Below are 20145 nucleotides of genomic sequence, written 5' to 3' on the forward strand. Positions count from 1 at the left end.
AAATTTATTATTTATTATTAGCCTACAACAACAACAACAAAAATAAGGCCTTTCCAGAGACCAGCGAATGTCTAAAAACACACAATGAAAATAATGAAATTATATTTAAAGAAAAAACAGGGAAATATACACAGAAAACAGTCTGCAACTACATGTGCACTAATTTAGACTAAACTCGCTGTGAACAACAGGGGGCGCTGAAGCTCTAGCTGTGTCCTTTTGATCAATAGGCCTGGGTCATCGTTATACATTTTAACAACTGCTACCCTAACAAAGAGAGCATACGATATCACGAGAGACAATAGATTTTATTCGGTGCTTTTGTTATGGCATGTTTTTGATGAAGTGTTTCCTGTGATATCATATAACACGTGGATTTAATCATTTGCGCTACATTTGTGCTTTCTGTTTTTGAACTGTTGGCTGTGCAGTTCTGATTTAAAACATTGGCAAAATCAGACCAGACAATTGCCTTTCATTTCAGTAAAAAAATAAAATAAAAAAGAACCAAAATAAATAAATAATACTTATCTGTTTCTACTATTTTCATTCACGTTTTGGTTCCACAGGCCGGTTTTCCCACCGCCCCTGAACGCACCGCTTGTGTGTCATGTGATGCACCGTCATGTGGTGTTGCAGTCACTTCCTATTGATTCGCCTCGGAGCTGACAGAGGCTGCTGTATCATGTCGTCGTAGTTATTCTGTGGAAGTAGCTGAGGCCGGGGTAAAACGTGTTATTTCTGAACAAGCCCGAGATGGAGCGGCTCGTGTGGGTCCTGCTGTGTTTGGGATGTGTGTCTGTGCGGTCCAGAGCCGAGGGAGAGCCTGGACTGTGGTACCAGGATCTCTGCAGGTAAACCTCCTGGACAACAATACGAGCACAGTATTCACATAATGGTGTTGATTTAATCTGTATCCACTGTTACGGATGTTACTGTATCATTACTGTAGCTTCATCTCACGTGATGCAACACTGGTTAATGTTCACTTCAGAAAATCGTGCATTCTCCAAGTAGGAAGTATTCTCCTGTAAAAATGCCGAAAACCGAAACAAAAGATTTTGTACTGGTTTGAGAGTTACAGTTTTTTTGAATGCAGACAAAATGCACTTTGGACCTTTAATTTAATATGCGTGGCTTATCAGTAGCCAACTCGTGCGGCCTTTACATCAACATTTCCCTATTTTGCCTTCGCATTTTAATGTCATGCAACTGTTGTAACTGTTTGGTTTATTTTGTGTTCTAAACACACAACTCTGACGGCCTAAGGGCCTTGTATAACGATTATGCTCTTAGTGCTTCAGAATAGTTTCTATGAGTCCCTCCATTTCAGCAGAGCCCTATGTGATAAAGTTTAGTTTAATAGTAGCAACTTGAAAATACGACACATTTAATACAGTTCTTGTGAACTTCAGCTTAGCAACTGCACAGATGCCATGGTCATTCAGAGCTTTGTGATCAAATATTGACATTGCCTTAGAGCAGAGACACTGCTGAGGCATTTCTGTTATTTGATTATTTTATCTTTACTAAACATTTCATACATGTGATTAGACACAACACTTCTGTGTTTATTTTCTGTTTGCATCAGTAGTACCTCATGTGCTGCGTTACCACCAGCATTGAGTCAGTTTAGGTTTTATTGATAGATTCAAAATCAAATCAATTTTTGGGAAAGGTCTGACTTGGTGCTTGCTCTTCATTCAAATGTGCTTCTTATTGTATCCTTCAAAAATGTGCCCTTTCTCATATCTGAAGCTTAAACACATATTTAATGGTACCATTTTGTTGCAGCTACAAATGGGAGGCCATAGACCAAGATAACAAGGTGAGCTACAGTCTGAAGCTCTGTGAGTCTTCGCCCGACACCAGCTGTGGACCAGGGGCAGCAGTGTGCGCTCACAACCAGACCACCAACAATGACCATGTTGTAGGTGAGTGGTTATCGCCATCAGCGAGCTACATATCCTGTGCCTAACATTCGCAAAAACTCACTGTCAAAAAGGCAGTTCATTCAAGACAATCTCAGGACTGAACCAGCGGTAGGTCAAAGCGAGTGCTGAATTACACTAGACCAGGACTTATTCAGAGCAAAAAGCAGCACTAACAATAAAAACAGAAACCCCAGTGTGGGTCTAGGCTAAGGACTTTGTAAAACCAGAGTTTCCTTTTTAATGAGGCACTGACTACAGCATTTACCTGACTGCGCTGTGCTGCTCCTTGACCCTGTGTTCTGTATCTCATGACAAACACGAGGGACCGAGTTTTACGCTTCTTTAGTGGCCGACGCTAGAAAGACTTAGGTCAATAGCAGCCTGCCCATGTGGTGCTCTCATTGTTTTGTCTTATTCATGCGGTTCTTCCCAGCACAAAGCATGACATCAACGTGTAATGGATAATACATCTTCAGCTTTTTATAACAATCATTTCTTTATATCCTTTCTTACACGTTAACTGTAATGTTCCCTGTTCCTAGCCCTTCTAAAAAAAATAAAGTTGTAACTAAATGAAGCGGCGGTGCACAGATTGGCTTCTGCATTATCAGGCCGTCAGCGCATCTGATCTCTGTGCTGAATCTGCTTCGTGTCAGTACCATCTCCAGTGTTGTGCTGGGATTCTCTGCCTGATGCCAACAACGCACTGGCATCTCGCGAGTGGAGAGACTCAATATTGTCTAATCAATATGCTTTTAGGCTCGGGAGACATGTTTCCTACTGCTTTAATGCAAAGTGAGTTTTTAATTGTAGAAGCTGTGTAGCAGATGTGTGGGTGTGTGTGATGGTAATGATGATTTTGGGAGATGGACTCGGGGGGTAATTTATGATTGATTGGCCATGAAGTTTGTTATATATTTAGGTAATGTTTCGTAAAAGTTCAGTATTTCAGTTCTCTCTAAGCTAAGGCTAAGAGTTTGTTTTGGTAGGAAGGTTTTCTCATCTTAGAAATGTATTGAGTTATGGGTGAAACTTACTCAAACTTCTTCTTGATCTATTCAGGGCTGAAGCCAAACGAATACTGGATTATAAACTGAAAGATAGTTGGTCTCATCACATGCAGCCGTGGGAAGTTGTGGTGACTTTTAACTACTTCCTGATATTTTAGTTTCGATTACCCTTTGACTTCTCGACTGCAGCGCAGGCGTCCAGACGATTTACTTGGAACACAGTCCTAGCAACAGCACTTCAGAGCCGTGACCTTTCTGTTCGCGCTCTCTTGCAAACTCTTGTCTCTTGTGTGCCACTTGTACAGACAGGCCTGTCATCTGCCACGCTTATATTTCTAAGAGGCAAATCTTGCATCCGAAACTGCGATCTGCAGAAAGGGCCACAATCAAGAAGCAGCAAAGTCACGAGAGACTTATCACATGACCCATCGACATCAGGCGCAAATGTCTCCCAACACAAATAGAAACAAATGTTATGCTTGGCTCTTCGCTCACAGCAGGTTGTATTTCTATTTATACAATGGGAATGGATGTGACACTGTTTTTAATGAGCGCAATCAAGAGAGAGCGTGCGTCGTGCTTTACAAGGTGTAAATTGCCTGTGGCTGCGAAATGGATTTTAAACTGCAATATCGTATCTGGAAATGCTGAATAATTTCAACGGTAGCGGAAAGAAAATAATCAACTTTAGGCTGAGGCAAAAGCTGTGAGGTTTCTACTTTTTCAGTAAATGAATTAGCCTTTGTTTCTTTGCAAAACATTTCATCAACATTCTTACCACACCTACTTTTTGCCAACCGAGTTATTACCACACCGACAGCGAATGACCACACTGCGAATGGAGAAATTCTGAGAACAAGGAAGGACTTTACGTTCAGTGATAGTAGGTCACTCCGTTGTTGCGATAAATTACGTTGAGGCGTGTCAAATGGAACTATTAATACAAGCCCCCCCCAAAAAAAAAACAACAACAACAAAGCACATCATTACCTTTTCGGATCAGCTAACATTTAAATGAAAGCCGCAATTTATGAAGTCACGTGGTTTGTAACAGTTGATGTAACCGTAGCCTGTCTTATCATAACTGAAGCACTGCCACCCGCTGACCTAGAATGTGTTTATCTAACTAGGGAACATCACGGCTGACGCTTTTTCCAAAGTTTCCTTATGAGGATTTATGATATTTGTGCCCTCTGCATGCAAAGGGCTGGTCATATTTCACTCTTGGCAACATATTTCATCCAACATGTAAAAATAGTATTTAGGCCTTTTTTTTTTTGTTCATCTACAGTGTCCCAAGACTGGAATATAAAATGTTGAAATAATGCAATAATCACATGCATTTCAGAGCATGTTTGTAGAGGTCCAAACTACTGGGGTTAGAATGTTTTTACACATGAGAAGACACTATAGTTTATTTGTCATTTTATACAAATTGTGCGATTTTCACAGCACTAACAGACTACTAACTAAATATTTAGTGACTCTAAATATTTAGTGTCTAAAACTTTGAAGATAATTTGTAAACCTTTGGTGTCCTTTTTCAGGGGAGCTGTCACAATTCAAGTTGAAGGATTTTGTGATGGATTTCTTGACCGCGGAGAAATGTCCAGGAGGCAACAACACCTTCCAAGCCAGCATCAGCTTCCAGTGCGGGAAAACCATGGTCAGTGGCTCCTTGCTCAGTTACACTTCTTTACTTGAGCTTTTCTCTCATTATAGCTCTCCATTTGTCTGGGCTGAGGGAAATTGGAAAATTAAATATTAACATTTTCTGATACCTTTCTGCTGCTTCTTATTCAAAAGAAGAAGTGGGTTCTAGAAATGAAGTTTGCTGGTGAATATTTCAGTCACTGAGCTGTGGTTGTGGGTTTGTGGTGGCACAATAACCGTTTAACCGTGCTATTTGGGTTATTTTTAAGAACGTACAATCAAATTACACCTGCATCATTCTTGTCAATGAATGTGTGTAAACCTAACATTCTGTATCATCCCTTTTTCTCAGAACTATCATCAATTCGGGGAAATATATTTGTTCTATTGTAAAATTGTAGCTGCACCTTCTCACTCATCTAAGTATGACTCATTGTGATTTGTGTGTTTGCTGCAGGGGTCCCCAGAGTTTGTGGCTGCGGCGCAGTGTGTGCATTACTTTGAGTGGAGGACATACACCGCCTGCAAAAAAGACAAGTTTAAACCACACAAGGAGGTGAGCGGAGGGAAGCTGTGACTGAGTGAGAGAAATGGCATGATGTGTCAAGACATGTGTGTGTCGCGGAGGTGTTTACAGGAAAACACCTGTTCTGCTGTTTATATCCTGTTCTGTCGGTTTAGAAAAAAAAAACACTGGCTTACACTGGCTTAATAAAACTGCTGTTTGTCCAGGTGCCCTGCTATGTGTTCGGCCCTAAGGGAAAACATGACCTTAACCCACTCATCAAAGTCACCAATGGTTACTTGGTTGACGATGGCGACGACAATATTGACTTTTACATCAACATCTGCCGCAGTCTGGGTGAGTTTGGAGCCATTTCACCTTTTAGCACCTATTGATTTCAGCTCACATTAAGAAAGCCATGTTTGTAATGTATTTCTGTTTGCCCTTTTGTTTCTGCAGACCTTCCAAACAAGGCATGTCCTCAGGGCTCAGCGGCCTGCCTCGTCACCAGCCACGGAGCCTTCGACATGGGGTCACCCACGACTCCACTAGAGCGGCTCCCCAATGACAGGTACGATTCTGACTAATGAGTTCTCCAGTGTTCATGTTTCTTAAGTGCTTATGCCCCTGGAAATGTTAAAAAGAAGATCTCTGAATATGTGATGTGTTTTGTCAAGTTGTCAATGGCAGAATTCAGAAAAGAAATGCCAAAGTTGTGTTTCTTTTCTTGATAGATTGATATTACAATACGTAGCAGTTGGACCGCCTCCTGAGATGTGCAACCAGCACACTCCAGCTGTCAACATCACCTTCATTTGTCCTTCAAGCAGGAACTCGGTATTTTCCTTTTTCACCTTATTCTCCAGTTTGCGCCTGTAATTGATTTTTGTATTAAAGCCTCTGCCTCTCCTTCTCGCTGTTCTCCCAGGGCAGCCCTCCGAAGATGATTGCAGAGACCAACTGTCGCTATGAGGTGGAGTGGGTGACTGAATATGCCTGTCACAGGGACTATCTGGAGAGCAATACCTGTCAATTGACCAATCAACAGCACCACATCTCCATCGACCTTTCACCCCTGACCAAAGGCCGTGAGTGTCCCGTCAAAAATCTATCTGGATTGAGCAGACAGATGTAACATGTTCAAATGTTGGGAAAAAGTTACCTTCAGTGGTTGCCATGGGGATTTTTATTCATCAGGCACTAACGACCCATCTGGTTTGGAAGACTTTGGAGACGTGAAGACTTTTTTAATTCGTTTATGTTACTGAGGTGGAAAGCATTCACTTTTGTGAAAGGATTATTCAACAGATCTTGTCTGTGTTCATGAACCATATTGATAAAAGCTATATATTTTTCATATAAATAAGAAAGAAATTGAACTTTTACATCAATCAATATGAGGAAATTGATTTATATTTTTACCATTTCACCCTGCCATAGCCCTACTTATGTTATTTTAATTTTAAAACTGGCAAATATGTGGCTTAAGTTAAGCTATAAGCTTTGAAATGTTCCACACGTGTTTGTGTTGCAACATTGATTAAGAAAATCCTTAAAGCTAAAACGGGTTTTGAGTCACAGCTGGACATATTTTTGTACCTTTTTTTTGAGGAAGTTGTGTCACAAGTTTAACATCAGTGTATTTTACTCATAAGAATCTAAAAATATCCTTCTCTACCCTCTATGCAACAATATCCTGTTTGAAAAGCTAAGTCAAAGCAAACTACAGCTAATGACACTGAAACACAGTCTTAAGTGCAGTGGACACTGGTCAATCAAAGCATTTTACTGCGAGCACATTCTGCACAGTCTATTGTGAATTTTATTTTTTTTATTATATGATCGAACCTATTTTTATTTTTCAGCCACGGACATCGCATACCATGCATTTTCTGGACAAAAAGGCAGCTCTGACGGCTACATCTACTACCTGAATGTGTGCGGGCCCGTCAAAGCTGACGAGTGTGGAGATGACGAGTTCATGTCCTCTTGCCAGGTGAAGATGGAGGGCAATTTCAAAACAGTGGCAGGGAAATACCCAAACCAGACTCTACGGTAAATACATTTATGATGGCAAACTTTCCTCGTGCAAACATTGTTCTTCTAGACACCTTTTTGGCTTATTGAAAGTCGCTAGATTTAGCCTCTGTCAGTGTTTAGCTTGAGCCGTGTTGACTGATGCACAAAGCTGTCCACACAATGGGGGGCAGTGCAGCGGAGTGTACAATCAGCACAACTTATTTAGAAACAGCTGCTGCCTGGACAAATTGCGCACTACAATGTTTTTAAGACAGAAAAGCAGGAAATGAATGTTATATTTATAGATCAGAAACATTGCATACGTTCTAATGGCTATGCAGGTTGCAGTTGTGATTGGTAGCTTTCTTGCTCATGCTTTGAATTGAAGTCATGTCTGATGAGCCAGTGTTTAATTTCATTGTTGTTTGTGTCTCAGTTACTCAGACGGAGACCTGACCTTGATCTATCCAGACGGCGCGAGCTGCTCCTCAGGCTTTCAGAGGATGACCATCATCAACTTCGAGTGCAACGACACTATGAGTGAGCACTGTTTTATTGACTGCTGGTGTTTTGCTGCAACTTAAAATGAAATGGATATTAATGGAGTTATTGCATCATAGACAAAATGTACTGAACAGAACAATAATCTTCTTGTTAATGAACTCCCTACATTTCTGCAGCTGGGCAGGGTAACCCTGTGTTCGCGGGAGAGACTGACTGCACCTATTACTTCGACTGGGAGACGCCCTACGCCTGTTTCAAAGAGAAGGAGGAGCAGCTGTGTCGGGTTATGGATGGCAAACAACACTATGACCTTTCACCTCTCACTAGATTCCCGGGTGAGTTTGCATCCTGCTTGTATGATATAAATGTTTTTCTATAAACAACATTAATGCATTTATGAATGACTTGTTTCAGAGTCCGACGGGGCCGATAACTGGGAGGTGGTGGACGCTAAAGCGGCTGATGGAGAATCCAAACGTTTCTACCTCAATGTTTGTCACAAAGTTATCCAGACCAAGAAAGCTGCTGGCTGTCCAGAAGATGCTGCCATCTGTGCCAAAGGTGTGGATCCTTCTAATAAGCATCTCTTTGGAGTTTCATGGACTTAACAATCAGTATGCTTTTCTTTTTTTTTAATAACTAGGCCAACACAAGTCAATAAACCTGGGCAGTTTCCTTTCATCGCCCCAAAAAACGAAAGTTGGAAACGACATTAGACTGGTTTACACCAATGGAGACGTCTGCAATCATAAGACCAGAATTCAGACCATTTTAACTTTGAAATGCAAGCCTGGTGGGTCACTTTTATCTGACATTCATCAGGAATAATCAGAGCTCATTTTAAAGCCTGATTTCTGCTGTATTTTGATGCAGGAGACTTGGAGAGTGCTCCTGTTCTTCGTAGTGTCTCTTCAGGCGGATGTGTATATGAGCTGGAGTGGTACACCGCTGCTGCCTGCGTCCTCTCAAAGACTCGGGGAGACGACTGTAAAGTCCAAGATCCACAAGCCGGTTTGTTCGCGTCATTATGTTTTACATCTTCTGCATTTACTTTGATGCAGCTACAAAATGAGCAATGCTAACTTAAGATGATCACCTAACATGAGGAAAATACTTCTCATCATTACATTTTTTTTTTTTTTTATTCCTTAGGTCTCTCATTTGACCTTTCACCTCTCTCCAAACCTGACGGTGGTTTCTATAATCTGACCAGTGGAGACTATGACTACTACATTAATGTGTGCGGCCCAGTCACCGCAGCCACCTGTCCTCCAGAGGCGGGAGTGTGTCAGTCTGACAAGAGGTGCGTGAGAGTGAACTGAAAGTACTGTGTGGTCTGCTGATTGACTGTTGGCTTACCTACACACACCTACACACACCTACACACACACACCTACACACACCTACACACACACACAACTCTGGATCTTCTACTTGATATCTGTAGTATTATTAGACAACGTATATACAGTTTTTAGCTAATAGTAAATGAAGGGAAATCACTTTTTGCCTGTCCGTTCAGCAGCAGGAGTTGGAGTCTTGGAAAGGCCAACTCCCACTTGTCTTACTATGACGGCTTGATCCAGCTCACCTACAGTAACGGCACCGAGTACAACAACCAACAGCACACTCTGAGGTCCACGGTCATCTCGTTCCTCTGTGATCCTGAGGCGGGGGTTGGAGCACCCGACTTTCAAGTATATTTTATTCTTTTATTTTGGTTTTGTGTTATATTTTTTATAATTAAGATTGTTTTGAAAATATGTTTATTTTTCTTAGGTTGAGGATAAAAACACGTACAACTTCCGCTGGTACACGTCTTACGCTTGTCCTGAGAGGCCACATGAGTGTTTGGTGACAGACCCCAAAACTCTTCAACAGTATGACTTATCGAGGTATGTACTTAAACATGAATAATCTTCTCACCAACGACTTGTCCGAGCAACTCTTTTCTCTTTCATAAGCTTGTCTCGATCAGCTGCCAGTGGAAACTGGCTGGAAATGGACTTGACTGATCCAGCAAGTCGCAAGAAGTACTACATCAATGTCTGCCGCCCAATCAACCCAGTGCAGGGCTGTGACCGTCATGCATCTGTGTGCCAGATGAAGTACATCCCTGAGGAGGTATTTTACTTTTGGAAATAGATCTGTCTTTATTAGCTGAAATGTAGTCGTATCCTCTGAGTTCTTTTATCACTACATTTATGTTCTCTCCTGCCTCAAAGCACTAAACTCAGCATCCTCATGTTTACATAGTCACCATCTCTTCTCTGTACTTGCATAAACCCTGTTTAGTTCTTAGTTTCTTCATTCACTTAACTCATGTCTTGCTGTCATTTTGTTCTTCAAATGTGTTGTTGTGTTTCAGAGCAGTCTAAAAGAGGTCGTCTCAGTCAGCAACATGGGTGTTTCCAAACGCGGTCCTATTATCGAGGAACCGGACCGTCTGCTGCTGGAGTTCACTGAAGGCTCTGAGTGCGATGCCGATGGCGTCAAACTCAATCACACCACGCGTATTCACCTGGTGTGCTACAGAGGCACCGTGGTGAGTGCAAGCGTCTAAACACTGCCACTAAAAACATGATTGACTCTAATGTTTAACACTTGATATGTACAGGCAAAAGGCCCACGCTTCATGATCTTCCAAAATTGCACTGCAAACTTTATCTGGGAAACAAGAGCGGCCTGTGCCATCAAAACCACCACTCAAACGAATGTAAGTAATCTTAAAATGTTGCAAGAAATGCAAACAGAAACCGTGAATGTTTGTTTCTCTGTAGAGTTGTTCTGTCGTGGACCCAAACACCGACTTCAAATTCAACCTCCAGCCCCTTGCCTCTAAAACCGGTTACAAGGTTAATGCAAACGGGAAAGACTTTGTTGTAAGTGCCTTAAACATTCTTCATTTACTTTATACATTTCTAACTGTGACTTCCTCATATTTGTAGGTGAATATCTGCTCCGATGTGGCCGACTGCGGTGAGGGGATGGCTGGATGTGAGCTTGAGGAAGGGCACGCTGTGAGTCCTGTTGGAGTGGAAAAGACTCTCCAATACTCCACCGATGGACTGCTGTCGCTCACATACAAGGGCAAGCTCGAGGAAACCACAGGTACATGAGCACTGTGCAGTTTATTGCCATCTGAAAAGTGTAGTGTGTATGTACTCGTGTTCATCATTATGTCCAGTAACTCAGCCTTTTCATTCACTTTTCTTCCAGCCACCCGGGACACCTTCATCATTAATTTTGTGTGTGACCGTAACGCTCACCCTGGCTCCTTAACATTGGTGCAGGAAAATCTGAACGATGCCACAGGGACCCACGATGTTCTGTTTGAGTTCGCCACTGCCCTGGCCTGTGTCCCTGCCCCAGTTAGCTGCCGAACAAGCGGTCAGTGTTTAAAAAAAAAAAGAAAGAAAATGTCTCTGTGGATCATTTCTTTAACACATTATAAAATACTGTTTTTTCTGTAGATTCTGAAGGAAACGAGTATGACCTCAGTCGCCTAACCCGAGATAATGACGACAGCCCCTGGATCCCTATCGATACAGATAGAGTCAAATCTCGCAAGTTTTACATAAATGTCTGCAGGCCACTTCCTAGGGTGAAAGACTGTCCGGGTAAGTTATGCACTGGAGATTCATAAACAAATAGATTTTTTTTGTTGAACTTTCACTCCTAAAAAGCCCCGCCAAAACTGAGCAGATTTTCTCCAGTTTGGATCTACCTAAATCTGAAAGCTTCTGGCAAAAAAAAGTGTCAAAATACCAACAAAATCTTGACGAAAATGCAATGCGTTTAGATGCGTTTTGTGGGTCTTAGCTTTCAAATGAGGCCTACTTGCTATAACCTTTGAGATTTGGGTAAAGCTGAACTGGAGAAAATGCACTGAGGTGATGTTTTCTTTCCCCAAGAGTTGACCCAATACACAAACATACTAAGTTCTGCATGTTCTTCTCGTGCAGAGGGTCTTCTCGGGGCCTGCGGTGTGATCGACGGGGCCAGTCATAACCTGGGGTACATCCAGTCCACCCCACAGGTGTCAAAGGACGGGTCTATCAGCATTGTGTATCAGAACGGTGACAAGTGCGGAGAGTCCTCCCAGTATTCCACTCGCATCATCTTCCAGTGCGACGACAGCCCAGTGAGTCCCAGCCAACTCCTTAAGGAATTAAGAAGTGGATTTACGTTTTGCTCGTCTGTTCACATTCAAAGTAGAGCTTGAGTACGATAGATCTAAGAGTAATGCAGTACTAGAGATACTAATTCTGTCCACAAGAGGTCAGTATATAAAAGAAAAGAGAGCTAGGCACTTTGCTGTGTTCATAGTATTGTGTTCTGTGAGCGATTCTTATGTTCCCCTCTTCTTGTCAGGGGTCACCAATGTTTGATCGCACTGATGGATGTGAATATGTCTTTGTGTGGAGAACCTCGGAAGCCTGCCCTATCAGAAGGTCTCAAGGTAACTGTTTTAAGTCTGAAAAATACTTCTTTGTTGGTTAACTAGATACAGTGAAAGGATATTTGTAAATACACTTGTTCTCAGGTGATGACTGCCGTGTCCGGGACCCTCAGAGCGGTTATGAATTCAACCTGAGCTCTCTGAAAGGCAATGATTCCTCAGTAGTGTATGGTAAATACACCTACTACTTGTCCATCTGTGGAGGGATTCAAAACAATGTGTGTGCCCATAATGCAGCTGGTGACGAAGTTTCCGCGTGCCAGGTTGATGGATCTAACCACAAGATAGCAGGTAGACCAGACCCAGAGGAGTTTAATATATACATGCGTGTAAAATTAAATGAACAAATGTTTAAAATATCCTTTGTGTGACCCTAATGTAGGATTGAGAAACCAGGTTCTGACCTATATCGATGGCCAGATAATATTGAACTACACCAATGGAGAGATATGTCACGGAAAATACCACAGAACCACTGAGGTTTATTTCTCCTGTGACCCCAGCAATCAGACAGTAAGTTTAATGTGAAAGATCAATTTCATAAGAAGAAAATGTGCCTTTTGATTTTGCATTTAGATTAGAAGATGTTACATCAATCTTACTTCACTTGTTGTTTTTAGGGAGTGCCACAGTTTATAAGAGAGACTCCAGACTGCACCTACATGTTCACCTGGCCCTCTGCCCTGGCCTGTATCCCTGTCAAGACCACCAGCTGCTCCTACAAGTACTACTTCTCTGTTTAAAAATATACTTATTTCTTTATACCGCTCTGTGTGTGACACTTGTGTTTTAACTATTTCAGTGATGGGCAGGGCCACTCCTATGACCTCTCCTCTCTCGCGATGGACACTCAGAACTGGGAGGCAGAGCATCGCACTGGCAGCAGCGAGAGGTTTTACATCAATGTGTGCAGGGCTCTGGTGCAGCAGGCAGGTCAGTTTTCACTCAGCTCTCATTTCTACTCTACAACAGAGGCCAGTTGAGTGATTCAATTTGCTGTTGTTTCTTGAATGTCATACTATAGGCTCTTTTACATAAAGTCACATGATCTTTTCTGAACTATCAAACCATGGCCCAAACCTACACAGGTTCATGGACGTGTCCGTCCTCCGCCGCCTCCTGTATGAAGAGTGGTGATCAGTACGTGAGTTTGGGGCAGGCGCTGTCTGCACCCACAATGGAGGGAGACATCCTGAAGCTGCGCTACACAAACGGCCAGGTCTGTCCCGGCGGGAAAAAACGGCTGAGCTCCACCACGATTAACCTGCAGTGCGACAAAGACAAAGTGGTGAGTGAACAGTATGCCATAGAAATATATAACATGTCTTTGAATTTGATCGAAATTCCTTTTGACTGTTTTCACTGTTTAAAGAGAGGCAGGTATTATGCTTTTTGAAAGTATTTGGTAGTAATCTTAAACACATCTCTATCACTGTACTTTGTTGGTTAGCAAATACTATATTGATCTAAAACAGCTGAAACAATATATCCAGTAGTTTCACTTATGTCCCCTGTAAGCCCCTTCCACTCCCCTCCTCGTGCTCCCCTTTGCTGCGCAGCTTTTGAAATAAAATAGAAAAAATCAAAATGGCAAGTCACGATGAGAGCATTTGCATAATACCCCCCCATTAAACGAGTTCATATATTTAACCTGCACCATACTTGCAAATGTTACTGGAATAATACTTGTGTTTTGTGTCCCAGGACTCCCGGCCGGCTCTGATTTCTTCCATTGAAGACTGTGAATACACTTTCCACTGGCTTACCGCTGCGGCGTGCCCATTGGACAGCACACAGCAGGAGGGCTGCAGAGTCACCAACCCCTCCACAGGTCAGACACACAAAAAACTGACACAAAGTTTGATCAATGCAAAAGCAACAATATTGATTTTCTTTCTTTAGGTTATCAGTTTGACCTGAACGCTTTGACAAAGGCTGAGGGTTACACCGTTCAGGACTCGAAGGATCCCAATAAATCATTTCACGTAAATGTGTGTGGGGACATTTCCGGCTGCAAACAAGGATCAGGTATGTGCAGGGGGCGGAAGCAAAAGCGTCTTTGCAGAGCCATTCTATGTTTTATCTATTTTATTGTTCTCTCTTTCACCGTACATTTGAATGGCAATGCGAGCTGTCACAAATAGGTCACTGATTGTTCCTCACACATTTCCATGGTTGATGTAACACCAGAGGTTTTGCGTCACATTTCATAAACAGCTGCCACACGTGATTTCAGATGTGACCGGTGTCGGGGCCTTTTTAAATGATTGACTGCTTCTAAAATGTCAAGTGAATTTTTCACTCGAAGCTGTAGCACACCATGACAGCTAATACAGTAGAAGACTAGAAAACGAAAAAATGGAAACAAAAATGATTGTAATTTTATCTGTAATGCTTGTCTTCCAGCTGTTTGTATTCAAGACGGCAGCACGAGTGTGAGCGGAGGGCAGGTCAACAAGAAACTCGCATACAAGAACGGGATTTTGGAGCTGAAATATGAGGGAGGAGACGCTTGTCCTGCAAACAGTGCCCTCAAACACAGCACCATCATCCACTTCAACTGCAGGTCTGAATGTGTATTAAACTCTGCTTCAGATAGTGGAGAATACTTCCTGACACTGCTGTATTTGAACTGTGTGGCAGGCCTTCCCTCGTGAGCTCAGCGCCACCAGAGCCAGATTTCATTGAGTCCCACACCGACACCTGCACACACTACTTCTCCTTCGTCACGCCCCTCGTCTGTGACCACATGGTGAGCACATATTTGTTCATTAAATCCAAGCCTTAGCGCCATGTTCGGTGTCAGTTCTTTGCTAACTTTGTTTCCCGGATCTGCAGGTGTCGTGCGCTGTCCAGAACGGCTCGTCTCTTATTGACCTCACACCACTGATTCACTGGAGTGGCTACTACACTGCAACAGGTCCAGAGTCTTTCATTACAGTCATGAAATCCTTGTAAAATATATTCTGATGTGCAACTTTGATAGAACTAGGGTTGTTTTTGTTTATGTTGCAGATGATGCAGTTGAGCAAAGTGACAGCACCCCAGATTTCTACATAAACATCTGTCGACCGCTGAACCCCATCCCAGGCGTCTCCTGCCCCCCTGGAGCTGCTGTTTGTCTGGACCCTGACAATGGGCCACCAGTGGTACGATTCTATACAAAAGAAGAATCACAAAGCAAACACTAAAGAATCATTTAAGAGTTATATGTGACATAAATGTTGCCTAGGACCTTCACTTTCAATATGACTCTAATCTGCTTTGCTTGATAGACTCTTAAATCTATGTTTTGCAGGACATTGGTCAAGAAACCATTGGCCCGCAGATCAGCAATGCGCCAAATGAGGTCTTCATCACCTACAGCAGCGGGACCAAATGTGCGTCTGATCCTTCAAAGAACTACACCTCCAAAATCATCTTCTCCTGCCAGAGAGGCCTGGAGCTGGTCTGTCCTCACACGTGTCATATTCTGTTTAAAGCTGGTTAATGTCTATCTATACGCTGCTCTGTTTCTGCTGACCCAGGGTGCTCCCCAAATGCTGAGGCTCCAAGACTGCGTGTACTTGTTTGAATGGGCGACCCCTCTAGTGTGTCCCGATAGCACAAACACCAGCGGCTGTCGGCTGACTGACTCCCAGCTCCAGTTCACCTTTGACCTGTCCACTCTGACAGAGGAGGTGCAGGTAAGTTGTCCTTCTGCTGCCACAGAGTTAGAGAAACAATGGATTTACAGTATCTGTATTGCAGGTGTCTTCTGGCCAAAGCACATACTTCATCAACCCCTGTGGGTCTGTGAGAGATGAAGCCTGTAAGAAGAGTTCTGTCTGTGAGGTCTCTGGTTCAGGGGCTACCAAAACGGCTACATCGTTCGGCATCAGCAAAGCCATGACAATGGACTTTAAACACGAGGAGGAAGCGATCCTCACACAGTATGGAGGAGGAGATGTGTGTCCACAAGGTGAGTTTGCTTCCTGTTCACTTTTCAAGTGGTAACATTTATTTAGTACTATGAGTACATGTCCATGTTCATCTCCTCTAGGGTCCAAGTATCAGTCGTCTATATTGTTTATCTGTGACCCGCCAGTGGGCAGGGGCTCCCCAGTGCTCCTCCCTAAAGCAAACGATTGTGCGGCCACTTTTGAATGGAAGACCAGTTTAGTTTGTCCGCCTCAAAAAATGGAGTGTAAACTGGTCAGCAGTCACCAGACCTTTGACCTCAGGGGTCTGTCCTCTCTCACCGAGCCATGGAAATTCAGCCACAAGGGAGATTCGTGAGTCTAATCTAAATCTGTCTTAATATCTGTTTTTATACAATCCATTGCCACATTTCGGCAAAAGCAAACGGTATCAATAAAAGTATTTTCATTCCAGATATTTCATCAACCTCTGTCAGGGGATCCATGGGGGGTTGCCCGGGTGTCCTGAAGGAGCCACTGTCTGTCGGCGCTTGGCATCAGGCATTACGCAGACTTTGGGACGGGTCTACACCCAGAAAATGAACTACACAGGTAGTGTGCTAGGCTCCCTGTACAACATAAAACTAATCTGTAGTTTATTAAAATGTTTGTCTTCTAAAATTTTGTTCAGAGAATCAGAAAAAGATATTTGTCAGCTACGCTGCTGGAGACAACGTCTGTGGAAATGGTGCGAACGCGACGACTGTAATCGAGCTGAGCTGTGGCTCCACTGTGGGCCGCCCAACACTTACAAAGTATGAGATTTTCCTCTTATAATATTAACGTTTACAGAATGTTTTAAAGGATTTTCCTGAAAGGATTCTCAGTAGAGACACTTGAGTAAATGTTCAAACTTGAGTGTTATTCAATAGTTAAACTGTGCCTGGACTTGACGTTGTCTGACGTCTATGTTATTGAGCTTTCACTTGAGTCAGTTACTCAGTGTCATGAATGACTGAGGTCCTTGGCAGAATTCTGTCTCTGAGCCTGGATACAGAGACGCCAATGCCATGAAGCAGGGGTGTCAAACTCATTTCAGGTTTTAGGTCAAAATTCAGCTTCCATGACAGATCGTGGGAATTGTATACAATAGTACATAAAGGCACAAATAAAAGTATTATATAAAGTTTCAGTACTTTCAAAAGTTGTGAATCTGAATTATAAAATGCCTCCACATTCCATTTTTTATTCTACGTGCTTTTGTGTACCCAGGTTTGATCAGGCAAAGTGTGAGTTTGTGATTGTTTGGGAGACTCGCTCGGCGTGCGCAGTGAAGCAGCGGGAGGTGAAGATGGACAATGGGACCATTCATGTTCCTGAGACGGGAGTGCGGCTCAGTCTTGGGGCGCTGTACTTCAGGTAACACAACTCTCGTTGGTGAAACTGTACTTAAGTGAACTTACAGTCACTGGTGCAGTAATTTAATTACTCATTTCTCTTGTCCTCAGCCATCACCAAGCTTCAGGAGACATTCGGACCAATGGCGACCACTATGTTTACCACATCCGATTGTCAGGCATCACCAACAGTTCCCTGCCGAGCTGTCTTGGAGCCAATATCTGCCAGGTCAAACTTAATGCAACTTACAGGCGCAAGATCGGCTCATCGAGCGAAGCCAAATACTATGTCAAAGGTAACCAATGTTCGCTTATTGCAGCGTTATTGCTGAGGTCATGGTTGATATGGTGTTGATGGCTTCAATCTCATCAGGAGGGAACCTGGATGTGATGGTGACATCTGACTCTGAGTGTGGGCGAGAGAAAACTAAGATGGTGTCTTCCACCATTATGTTCCACTGCACCCCGAGCGCTGGTGTGGGCATCCCAGAGTTCATGTTGGAGACAGACGAATGCCAGTACCTGTTTGTGTGGCACACCAATGCAATCTGTGGTCTCACGTGAGTCATTCACAAGGTTTTATAAGAATTACATCCTTATTCTGAGGAAGAACATTTGGACATACTAGTCATATAAAGGTATGGGAGGGAAAGCATTTGATTAAAGCACACCTTTTCATTGCTTTAGGTTGTCGCTATACTTTCTGTCTTTTGAGATCTGATGTCCATCATGAGTTTACGTTTGTGTTGTGCAGGGTCATTATTATCATATGTTCATGTTTTTCAGCACTCATGATTGTCATATTTTCTGTTCAAACGGTAGTACTGTGGATGCCCAGACGTTTGATGGGGGCACCACTGAGGCCCCCTCTCTGTCGGGGCGGAGTCGGGCTGTTGCCGTGGTGCTGGGCCTTATGCTGCTCGGGCTGAGCGTCTGCCTGCTGGGGCTGGTCCTCCATAAAAGAGAGAGACGGTCAGGCTCTCTAAATGCACTCAACAATAATTGTATTTTGCTCGTGCACTTCATTTTTACTTTCCCTCCCAACAGAGAACTGGTGATCCAGAAGGTGGCCAGCTGCTGCAGAAAAGGAAACCAAGTGTCATATAAATACTCAAAAGTAGGTTTCTGTTTAAATAGTGACCGTGTTAAGTATTGTAATGTCTTCCATCACCACTGCTACTAAAACAATGTTGAAGTTCTAATGAAATAAATGAATAATACTTTTACTTGATAGCTGTACGTCCGGTCGTCATGGCAGCACTGAGCATCGCTTTGTCTCTGCTCCTCAGGTGAACATGGACGAGGACGGCGGAGAGGACGAGATGGAGTGGCTGATGGAGGATCTCGAGGCCCCGCCCACGTTTTCCACCTCGCACCGTGGCAAAGGTCATCACCACGGTAACGGTCACATCACAACGAAGCACGTGAACACGGACGGACTGCGCTCCTTCTCCCTGGACGAGCAGGACGAGGACAGCGAGGACGAGGTGCTGAGCGTCCCTGGAGTTAGAGTTGTCAAATCGAGCGCTCCCGCCAAGAACTCCTCAGCCAATCGGAGCGCGTTCCTTCAGGTGAGACAGTTACTATGCAAGGCTGATGGGTAATGACAATAGGCTGTGTGCATGGAACGATGCTAACTTCCCAGGGTAATAACCGTTTCCTGTCTGTTTTATTCCTGTGGAGAGTTAGACATGCCTCGCTGAAAGAAATCAATCAGAAAACATGCGCGGGAGCCTAAACATGTGCAAAAGGTGATTTCTACTAATCCATGTCTCTTTTCAGGAGGAGAGTGACGAGGACCTGGTGGGCCTCCTGGACGACTCAGACCGGAGGAGGAAGTCGGGGCGAACTCGTCCTCGTAGTCACGGTAACAACCCGAGGGTGGCCAATCACAAACGAGAAGAGGAGGACAGTGACGAGGACCTGCTGCGGGTGTGATGCCACTTCCTCTTCCTGTTTCGTCCAGTCTGAACTCTTTCTCAGTGAATGTCTCCACGGCGACAACAGTGAACTGGTTTCTTCTCTGTCGGGACTTTTCTTTGGCCCGCCGCCGTACAGCGCAGACGTCGACGGACTGCCGGTGTTTGCACATATGGTTTCTTATTTATTGATGGCTGATCATTCAAACTGAGCTCCGTCCCGTTTCACCTGGAAAATGAAGTAACTGGAAAACCAAAAGTCAACCCCACAAGACGACAGACTTTCCTTTAATACATTTTACCATTGTTTTAGCACTTTACCATTGCATTCTGTTTATGAATAATGACCAATTATTGCCGAAGAATACCTCTATTCTTTGGCAAGGGACAGAGACAAAATTAATAAGTACAGTTTCTTCTGGCATTGATTATGAATTCACTTGCTGGGGTCACAGGAGTCTCAGATTAAGACACAAGTGCATTCTTAACCCATTCTTTCAGTGGCTATCAAAATGTCTTTTAATTGGCTTTTCGAAATGTGCTATTTTATGTGTCCAATTTGTGGCAGTTATCAACTGTATCAGGTAAAGTTTGGTTACATTACAGTTTTAACGTTTTTGTGTGTCTGTATAATCAGAAAAACACTGTCATCCTCTGGGGTCGGTTTAAAAGTTATTTTTGCTCTTCATTGATAATTTTACTAATAGTTGCAGTGGAAACCTTTTAATTTTGCTGGACGTAGGCGCTGAATGTGTTGTTTCTAAAGGGAATATATTAGTCCTGCTGCGACAAATACAAATGTTTGTTCTCTAGCCCCTTAAAGCACGATGCCTTCCTAGAGAT

General features: G+C 43.3%; 1 protein-coding gene across 1 annotated transcript; it reads left to right on the top strand.

Moving 5' to 3' along the window:
• Positions 1-630: 630 nt before the first annotated feature.
• igf2r (insulin-like growth factor 2 receptor) lies at positions 631-19663 on the top strand. Its single transcript, XM_079572360.1, has 50 exons — positions 631-854; positions 1795-1934; positions 4492-4610; positions 5055-5153; positions 5330-5459; positions 5562-5673; positions 5837-5939; positions 6031-6190; positions 6968-7157; positions 7558-7661; positions 7802-7960; positions 8040-8186; positions 8269-8418; positions 8499-8636; positions 8778-8928; positions 9148-9322; positions 9405-9520; positions 9590-9749; positions 9994-10170; positions 10243-10341; positions 10406-10507; positions 10574-10736; positions 10845-11015; positions 11099-11245; positions 11591-11769; positions 12000-12087; positions 12172-12378; positions 12470-12600; positions 12708-12811; positions 12890-13020; positions 13176-13375; positions 13792-13918; positions 13990-14115; positions 14494-14653; positions 14731-14839; positions 14926-15007; positions 15103-15236; positions 15386-15535; positions 15615-15773; positions 15838-16048; positions 16130-16361; positions 16462-16598; positions 16678-16801; positions 17259-17405; positions 17495-17679; positions 17757-17943; positions 18206-18355; positions 18431-18500; positions 18673-18954; positions 19166-19663. Exons 1-50 carry the CDS (start codon positions 757-759, stop codon positions 19319-19321), a joined length of 7278 nt encoding a protein of 2425 aa, XP_079428486.1. The 5' UTR covers positions 631-756; the 3' UTR covers positions 19322-19663.
• The last annotated feature ends 482 nt before the right edge of the window (positions 19664-20145 follow it).

Source organism: Gobius niger (assembly GCF_951799975.1).
Source record: "Gobius niger genome assembly, chromosome: 15".
NCBI lineage: Eukaryota > Metazoa > Chordata > Actinopteri > Gobiiformes > Gobiidae > Gobius > Gobius niger.